This window comes from Morone saxatilis, unplaced genomic scaffold (assembly GCF_004916995.1).
Source record: "Morone saxatilis isolate NCDOM2014 unplaced genomic scaffold, NCSU_SB_2.0 Contig15, whole genome shotgun sequence".
In the NCBI taxonomy this organism is placed as follows: domain Eukaryota; kingdom Metazoa; phylum Chordata; class Actinopteri; family Moronidae; genus Morone; species Morone saxatilis.
The window spans coordinates 308,891-318,708 of NW_023339707.1; the positions used below are offsets into that span (position 1 = coordinate 308,891).

Genomic DNA, 9,818 nt, shown 5'->3' on the forward strand with positions numbered 1-9,818 from the left:
TAGCGCAAAAAAATTCTAGGCGGAAGTGGGCGTGGCCTATATGGGGAGATTCAGCTCCATTCACTGAACGCGTGGATATAAGGTTTTTGTATGTGCGACAAACCATGCAGAAGTTATTAGCCTAAACGCACTTTTTATGATAGTAGCGCCACCTAGTGGCCAAACTTGAAGCTATTTTTGTTATATACATATTTGTATACGTTAATGCTGTGTGGCATCATGCAGAATAGCAGCAGTTTAATTTCTGTTCCCTTTCCCTTAAGAGTAAGTTACCGTCACTACATTGACATAACAGCCTAATGTTTTTGTAATGTTTGTGAGATTGAGAGATTGATAGGTGTTCATATCAAATCATCATGATTGAAAGCTGAAATCCATGAATTTGCTGTTATGACTGTTGTGTACACATACTTGTACAGGGCATCTGTGAAGGGTCAGAGTCAGTGCGGTAGTAGCCATTACGACAGACACAGTTAGTCGCTCCCTCGCTGGTGGTTCTGCTGTTAATGGGGCACTGCAGACATTTGTGGTCTCCCTGTGCAGCCTTGAAGAAGCCTGATACACAAGCTGCAAGGGAGAAGGTGAAGGAGGTACAGAGGAAAGAAAGAAAGAAAGAAAGAAGGAAGGAAAACAAGTAAACAGTAAGCTAAGAAACAAAATGCATGGTATACCGTATAAGAGAAAAAGAGTAATTAATCCGCACTGTCAACTGTATATCATATAGGCTATTGACTGCTTCAATATCAGTATTAGTAGTCATGTCCTAAAATTCTATGTCTGAGCTCTTTCATCTCACATTTTCCCCACCGAGCATATGTTTAGTCATGATAGCCCGGATGTCTGCATTTCATAAAGGTCATCTCATTGATGTGACATGTACTGGGACTCCTTCAGAGGCTGTCAGTTCTGCCGTCCACGGGATTGTAAAACATGTTAGAACATGTGGAGCAAAGGAGGCTGGGATTACACAAGACAGAAATTAGGCCTAGACCTGCCCTATATGGAAAGTGTCCGGAGATCTTCTGTTATGATACAGCACCAAATTGAATTGAACTTTAAATGTGATAGCAGTATGGGCCAAAAATTACCGTAGTGTTGAATTAAAAGCAGAACATTATAAACCCAAAAAAATAGGATTTATTACATGGCTGGTGCAATGTATTATATTGCACTGCTGGTGTACTTACTGTATTAGTATAGGTTTTTTTTTTTATGAAGTGAAGGTATGACACACCAGCTTTCCTGTTTTCTATTATTCATGCCTTTTATCATTTCATATTCATTCATCTTTAATGTGTCAGTATCTTCCTCTGCCCTCAGGGTTTTATTGAGGACAGCAACTGCTGAAAACAAAATAAGTAAATAAATATATAAAATGAATAAAATAAAATAAGTGTCAGCATTGATTCATTTATCAAATGTGACAGAAATTAATATTTCTGATTTAATTTGCTTCAGTATCTATGTACCTCTGTTTTAATTTCCCTATTTGATTTAAAGATTGATTTAAAATCTATTTATTTATGTTGTTATTTATGTTCAGAAATGCATACAGAAATATCACAAGTGAACAGAAATAAAAAAGTTTAGAGAAATAAGTAAGGGAAAAAAATGCAAAAAGGGAAAATATACAAAAGAAATACACAAATATATTTCAATATATATATTGCCAGTGGGTGGCGTGATCATAGCGCGGCCTTCAATGTACTGCAAGTACAGTAACAGCACTTTTTGTTTTAAACTTAATTTTTATTTCAGTTTCAGCAACTTAAACAATCATATACATGCACATTCACATTAAGTCATATATCATATAAGAGTATATGTTTCCGGTTAAACATATGTGCAAGTTACATAGTTAAATAAGAGTAACACACAAACATAAGAATAAGTAATTAAATAATAGCAACAATAAATGAAGGAATTAAAATAAAATAAAATTAAGTTAATGACTTTTACTGCATTCGTATAATCATAGCAGGTCCCCATCTGTTAGCAAATATATCTTTTTGAAGCCTCAAGACATAAGTTATTTGTTCCATATGGTAAATTTCCCAGACCTTCTTGATCCACATATTGTATGTTGGAGAATCGGGTTTTAACCATTTAACTGTAATACATTTAAGATGCAAGAGCAATGTGTGCAATGCAATGTGTAATATTTGTAAAAGGTATTTTTCCCCTCTTCCAATTATGTAATTTGGTATTAGTCCTAGCATTACCATCTTGGGATCTTTTATAACCTTTTTCTGAAATACTTTACCAAGTGCCTCAAAAACCTCATTCCAAAATGTTTTCAGTTTAGAACATGTCCAAAGTACATGGGTATGGTTACCAATTTGTGTCCCACAACTTCTCCAGCATTTATCTGAATACATGGGCCCCATTTTGGATGTGATCGCTGGTGTTCTAAAGAATCTTAATATTACCTTCCACCTGAATTCCCGCCATGTATTAGAATTGGTTACTTGATGTGCTTCTGTACACTCGTCTTGCTATATGACTGTGCTCATTTCATTTTCCCATTTTTCTTTAATCTGAAGAGTTTCATTAGGATTCATATCTAAAAATATTTTGTAAAAATGGCAGATAATTTTCTTATTTCCGCTACCAATTTACATTTTATCAGGAATTCTTCAATCGGGGTGGGCTCTAGGATTTTAATCCAGTCTCTATGCTTTGTTACAAAGTCACTTATTTATAAGTACCTGAAAAAGTCTGTATTTGGGAGTGTAAATTCCTTTCTTAACTGTTCAAATGATTAGAAACATCCATCTTTATGAAGTTGGTGTAGGTTTGTGAGTCCGTGCTCTGACCACTTTCTACATCTACATCTACACAGTCCATCTGAGAGGGGACAAAACCATTTATAAAACCAATGTTGGTTAATGCTGAGATTGATTAAGGCAGCCTATATGATTGATTTTCCTCCAAATCTTCAATGTGGTCCTAGTCCACTCGCTCATTTGAGTCTCACCAAGCAAAGTATCTAAGAAAGGTAGGGGTCTCAACTGTGCAGCCCAGAAATACAACCTGAAGTTTGGGAATTTGAGGCCTCCACGTGATTTGGATAGCTGGAGTATTTTTAGTCTGACCCTAGGCCGCCTTGATTGCCATATAAAGTTCGAGATCAGCTTGTCTAGTTTATCAAATGTAGATTTAGGAATATCTACAGGCAGCATCTGAAATAGATAAAGTAATTTAGGTAGGACATTCATTTGTATGCTCTCGATGCGGCCTGCCATAGATAAAGTAAGCGTTGACCATCTATCCAACTCCTTACTAATATTTTGTATCATGGTTCTGTAATTCACATAATATAAATGCTCTAATAATGGGGGTCTGATCTGTGAATAATGTTTGTTATAATTTTATTAACACACCTCGCTAATATGGATGTTAATATACGTAGGTCTGTATTCAACAAAGATATGGGCCTGTATGATTCACATTTGGTAGGGCCCTTTCCCTTCTTTCTGTATTACAAATATTGTTGCTTCCCTCCATGAGGGGGCCACAGTTCCAGATTGCAATGCATAATGATAAGCTTTTAGCAGTAAAGGTGTCACTAAATTTTTAAATGATTTGTAAAATTCATTGATATAACCGTCTGGTCCAGGGCTTTTTCCACTTTTTAATATAGAGATGACTGTAGTATTTTTGATTCCTTGATAGGCTCATCTAATTCATTTGCCACAGGCTCAGATAACTGTTTTAAGTTAATATCTTTCAGAAATTGTGCCAATTCTTTATCGTCAGTGCAGGTGTCCGTATTTGTGTATAGGGATTTGTAAAATTCAGCAATTTCATCCGGTTTTGTGAGTGTTGAATTACTAGTCTTTAATTTGTGTACTTTATTAGAGGATTGTTGTTTTTTAAGTCTTAAGGCCAATAGTCTACTTGCTCTGTTGCCTAATATTTCTGCTTAGAGAATCTTAAATTGCCCTCAATCAGACTGTTTAAGTCTCTACGAGCTTGTTTGAGCTCCTTGAGCAAATTGGGAGTCAGTGTTGGTAAATGGACCTGTACTTGTACAGCGCCTTCTAGGTCTCCGGACCACTCAAGCGCCTTTCACACTACATGCCGACATTCACACCTTTCATCACACGCCGATGGTAAAGCGCGTAAATTCCATTCATACACATTCACACACCGATGATATGCATCAGGAGCAATTGGTTCAGTATCTGTTTCAAGATACTTTCGACACGTGCCAGGAGGAGCCGGGGATCGAACCAACAACCTTCCGACTGGGGTACAACAACTCTGCCTCTGAGCCACTGCCGCCCCTTATGTTGTTCTTTTATGTTGTCGTTACAATTGTATTATTTTATGTTCCAGTGCCTTGCTTACCTTTCCTTTTTTTTTGCACTTGCAAATGAGATGATGCGGCCTCTAATGTATGCCTTAGCACAGTCCCATAGGATGAGGGGGGATATTTCTGGAGAGATGTTCATATCGAGGTAGTCCTTTAGATAATTTATTACAAAAGTAGTAAATTCTTTGTCATTTAAAGGTGATGCATTTAGTCTCCACTGTTTGGTCGGTAATCTAAGTCCTATGTCCCATGATATTGCAAGAGGTGCATGATCGGATATTGTTATTGGCAAGATCTTGACGTCCTCTATCCTATGTAGCTCTGCTTTGGGGGTGAACATTTTTTTCTCGAATAGGACAATTGTCTGTGGGAGTAAAAAGTAAAATCTTTACCTTTGGGGAATTTAGTTCTCCAAACATCCACTAATCCTGACTCGCTCGATAAGTGTGTGAGTATTTTACTGATTCGAGAAATAGATATTTTTGATGAAGGTTGTCTATCCATATGCTGAGACATGACACAGTTGAAATCCCCTCCCATCAGTAGAATGCCAGAGCTGTGCTGTAATATTGTGGCAAAGATTGTAGTAATGAAGCTGGGCTCATCCTCATTTGGGGCGTATATGTTCATCCGTGAGACTTGTATGCCATCAATAGTTCCATTTACAAAAACTAATCTCCCTTCAGAGTCCTTATGAACATTAGTAGGTGTGAAATTAACCTGTCTATGCACTAATATGGAGCCTCCTCTTTTTCTACCTGATTGATGTGATGAGTAAAATACTTTGTCTGCCCAAGATTTTTTGAGTTTTTCGTGTTCTATTTCTGATAAATGGGTTTCTTGCAAGAAAGCGATCTGACAATTTGCTCTTTTTAATTGATTAAGGATTTTCTTCCTCTTTATGGGATTGTTAAGACCCTTGACATTATAGCTATAACCTTAAGTAATACCATGACAAAAAATTAGAATTTGGAAGAACATGATCCTTTGGCTTCGAATAATATACTGGTAGATAAAAGAACGTGTGAGGGGGAAAGGCACAGGCGGGTCGTACAAAACTATACAGTGTCTGCATATGATAGGGTAGGTGTTAACAAATAAGGTTGGAAGGATGAAAAAAAATTAAATAAAAATAAGAAAAAAGAAGAAAAAGAAAACAAAGGATCTAAAGACAAAATATGAAAACAGATATCCATAAGTGAAAACAGCAGTACATTGCAGTTTGTGTTGAAGCAGGGGAGCAAAAAAAACAGTTCCCCTCTCATTTTTAATTAGGATCCCTTGGGAACAGAGGGATCTGCATAGAAAGAACCAAACAAAAGATTGAAAACACCGTGAACTCAATCAACATTGCCTGATCAGTCTCTTGGGACAGGATCCCGGGCTGGACTTAAAGCCAAGCAGAATAACTATCACTGTTAAACACTCAGGCTCCTGCAGAGAAAGGCAGTAAAACAACGACTACTTTCCTTTAAAGTATATGTAGTCGGAGTTGTTATGCATTGTTTGTAAGCCAAGCATAACAACAATATTCTGGGTAGATGAAATGAGGAGTTAGAAAAAAAGTCCACTTCAATGTACATATGAGCTCTCCAGCTCACTTCCATCCACCGCACGTGGAAACTACTACTGTAAAATACATACCTGAGCGTAGGCTATGCCAGTGCACAAGCATGCAAACAACCAGGGAGAACCCCTACTATACAAAAACTAAACATATCAAACACAGTAATGAGACATAAGATATTTGATATATATATACATATTGATCGTTAACTATCTGAAACAGCATAGGATGTGATCATATGTTACCTCCCAGGTTAGATAAAAGTACAGTCAATTCTCTGGCTTCGTTGTTGGGATGACTTTTTTCTTCATATAGTCCATAGCTTCACTCCTTCTCCTCATTGTTGTGGGAAATGCGAAATCTAGCAGGGAAGAATATTCCAAAGCGGACACCCGGTCTACCCCGCAGCATCTTTCTGACATCTGTGAAAGCCGCTCTGGCTTTGGTGACATTGACCGTGTAGTTTGGAAATACAGGAATTGAATTTCCATCGTATTGGAGTCTGCTGCCTTGTTAATGGGCCTTTCTTAGTATGGCCATGGCGTCTCCTTCGTTGTGCAGTTTTGCGAGGATTACGCAAGGCCTGTCCCCCGATCCTCTCTGCGCCAGGCTGCGGTGTGAGCACTCGACCACAACTTCTTTCTCCATCTGAAAAACTTCTTTAAGGAGTTTTGCAACAGCTACGGGAGAGCTGGACCCCAGCTGCTCGGCGACTCCCGTGATCCGAATATTACCTCTCCTCATTCTCCCCTCCAAGTCCTCACACTTTTCTCTTAGACCATCCACCAACTTCTCAAGGTCTTTTACTGTGCATTGTGTTGATACGACCTCATCCGTACATGTTGATAGTCCCTACTCGACAGCTCCGCCATTAGCCTTCACGTGCTCAAGCTCAGCGTAGATAGCCGAAGTATTGTTAGCTATTTCAGTTCTCACCGCCATAATTTCCCTCTTTATAGATTCGAAGTTGGCTGGCAAGGTGCTCTTCAGTTTCTCTCTTAATGCCGCGGATATGTCTTTTCTCAATGAGGAGAGGATATCAGTCTTGATTGATGTCCATGGTCGGTGTGTTCGCGGGGGCGGGCATAGCTGGGGTGGCGTTACCTGGACTCTTACCCTAGGAGGTGTTGGGCCTTGTGGTTGACAAGCCGTCGTATTTATAATTTCGAAGATTTGATGCCATCTACTTCGCTTGGACTCACTTTGGGTCCTCCTTGAATGAACTAAAGAAGTTCTTGCAGGGTGTTAAATGTAATTTGTAAGTTGGATGTCGTTTAATTATGGAATTATAAACTATTCTGCAGGAGCTGCGAGTTATGCATCTTACTCCATCAGTCGTTCGCTAGTGCCCCCAGTAACAGCACTTTTGATGTCTTCAGTTGCCATATTGTTTGATTGTGTTTAGGTAGTCCGTTTTTATGTTGCCTTGCCATAACAATTATCTCCTCTGGTAGACAAAAAAGATCAGAGATGACCTGAACTAAACTGAGCAAGGAAACCCCCAAACAGTTGCACTATAAAATCTTACACAGAACACATATCACATCAGACTCCATTTCATGGGTGCAGTGTTTCATCCAGGGATGCTGGAAGTCAGTCAGAGTTGGGAGTGGGATTAAAAAGTCTATCATTATAATGACGTCATACTAAAAGATAAATGCATGACATTCATGGTTTTTGCAGTAATTTGAATTGCCATCATTTATAGACTATTTAATACTTATTAAATGCACTGTACTTGTATATCGCCTTTCTAGTCTTTCGACCTTTTACACTACGTCACGTTCACCCATTCACACACTCAAGGCAGAGGCTGCCATGCAAGGTGCTAACTACTTAAAAGAAAGGGAAACTAAGGGCATTTACACACATTCACACACCAGTGCACAGCCTCGGGAGCAATTTGGGGCTCCGTATCTTGCTCAAGGACACTTTGACATGCAGTGGAAGGAGCCGGGATTGAACTGCGAACCTTCTGATTAGTCGACAAACCACTTTACCTCCTGAACCACAGCAGCCCTTAACAACACAATGTATAACATTTTAGCTGATAAATAATTTATTTGCACTGGCAAAATACACTTTCACATTCACGTTCATTTAAGTATGTATTTAAGTATAAAACATTCCTGGTATATTTTTTCTTCCTTTTTCTGTCTTTTGTATGCAGTCACCCACTCACATTGTCCTCTGTGACAGAATGCGCCATGTTTGGACACTCAGGAAAGGGGCATTAGAAAAAGTCATGGCACATGTAAAGTACTTACTCAGCCAATACACAATGAAGGATCTGATCAGGATTAATGATACAGTCTGGATAGAAGACTTTAATACCAGGGAAATTGTGCACAGCAGGCACAGGATACAAAGGTCTAAAAGGTCTAAATCAGGATCATTGCACGCCTTAGAAAATAGCTTAGAAAGAACTGCTTCAAAAGTCCCTATAAAATGCAATAATTTGCACATCTGCAATGTCATGACATAGCTATGTACATATAGGGACTGGGAGTTTCTGTTTCTTCTTTTTTGAGTGCTTTCCAACTAGCCTATAAAGGGTGATAGAGGCTAGAAGCTGCCTACAATGAACAATTCTCATATGTCTTTCTTTCATGGAGACAGCTTAGCATTAATATGTACATATGCAACAACAGACCCTGCAAACGGAGTGCTCCACATATTACTATACTTCAAAGCATCAATATGCAACAATTTTGCCTTATTTTACATTAACATAACAGCTTGCTTCAAAATGATTTTGATGGACTTTTAATAGGGATGGGATGTGATGGCAGAGTTGAAGAGAATCAAGAAGCAAGAATCCACTGGACCTGGACAAAAACAACCAATCAGAGCCAAGAGAGATAATAGACAAAGACGCTTTGGGTTAGAGGCTTGAATATAGTTGTCTGTTATTTATCTGTATTTGATGCACTGGGAATAAGAGTCAACAATCAACTCCCTTTTTGGCTCTGATTGGTTGTTTCATGCAATTAAGAGCATTAGAACAGATACAGTCAGTAAGCACAGGTTTTGTGCTTACAGACCTTGGAGTTGTTCTCCAAGAAATAGTACATAACTCCCCCTACTACTACTTTTCTTTCTGGAAAAAATGCTGTGTTGCTAATATAAACTAAACATTTACTACTGCTGCAGCCTCACATTAACATTTAACTGGCAGAACATGAATTGACTTTTATTATGAAGCAGTAACAGGAAATGTAGTGTTCATGTCAGTATAAAATCAAATCAAAATGATAGAAAAAGGCAGAATTTGTTGCCTGAGTTCTTTATTAAAACAACAGTAGTTGTTTACTAGCTGCCCCTAGAATAGTAATAAACCACATTTACCTACAAGTCTCACACACATAACAGTAACCGGCGTCGCCTCCTTGACAGATGAGCTCAATAACTTCTATGCTCACTTTGACAGGGAGAACCAGGAGGTGGCAATCAAAGCTGCACAACCACCGTGTTGTGCTGCTCTGAGCAGGACTAATGCACGTAAGGCTGCTGGTCCTGTTGGCATCCCTGGACGTATGAACAAATTGGCATAGTAATTGGCTAAATCAGAGTAGTTGTCAACAATGACAAAGGGATGGGGTATTACCCTTCATATTACAGTGATATCATCAGAAAGAAGGACTTTTAAAGCCCCAGAACAGCTAGTCTGGTAGATACAGGAAAACAGTTTTCCACTTACCTTTTGATAGACAAAAACAGCTCCTGTAACAATGGTAACTGTACAGCCCCCAGGCTGTGCAGATAGGCACCACCACCAGTGGGCGGCTGTGGCTCAGAGGCAGAGCGGATCGTCCCCTAATCGGAAGGTTGTTGGTTCGATCCCCTAGGTATGTCGAAGTATCCTTGAGCAAGATACTGAACCCCAAATTGCTCCCGATGCGGTGCATTGTTGTGTGAATGTGTATGAATGAG

At 38.9% G+C, this 9,818-nt stretch overlaps 1 protein-coding gene across 1 annotated transcript in view; it reads right to left on the bottom strand.

Moving 5' to 3' along the window:
- LOC118324916 (ephrin type-B receptor 2-like) overlaps nucleotides 1-9,818 on the bottom strand; it is an 18,974-nt gene that overhangs the window by 2,877 nt on the left and 6,279 nt on the right. Inside the window, exons 3-4 of the mRNA XM_035657422.1 lie at nucleotides 412-567; nucleotides 274-296 (exon numbers count right to left, since the gene is read on the bottom strand). Coding sequence (XP_035513315.1) covers nucleotides 274-296; nucleotides 412-567 — 179 coding nt within the window. The remainder of the gene's footprint in view (nucleotides 1-273; nucleotides 297-411; nucleotides 568-9,818) is intronic.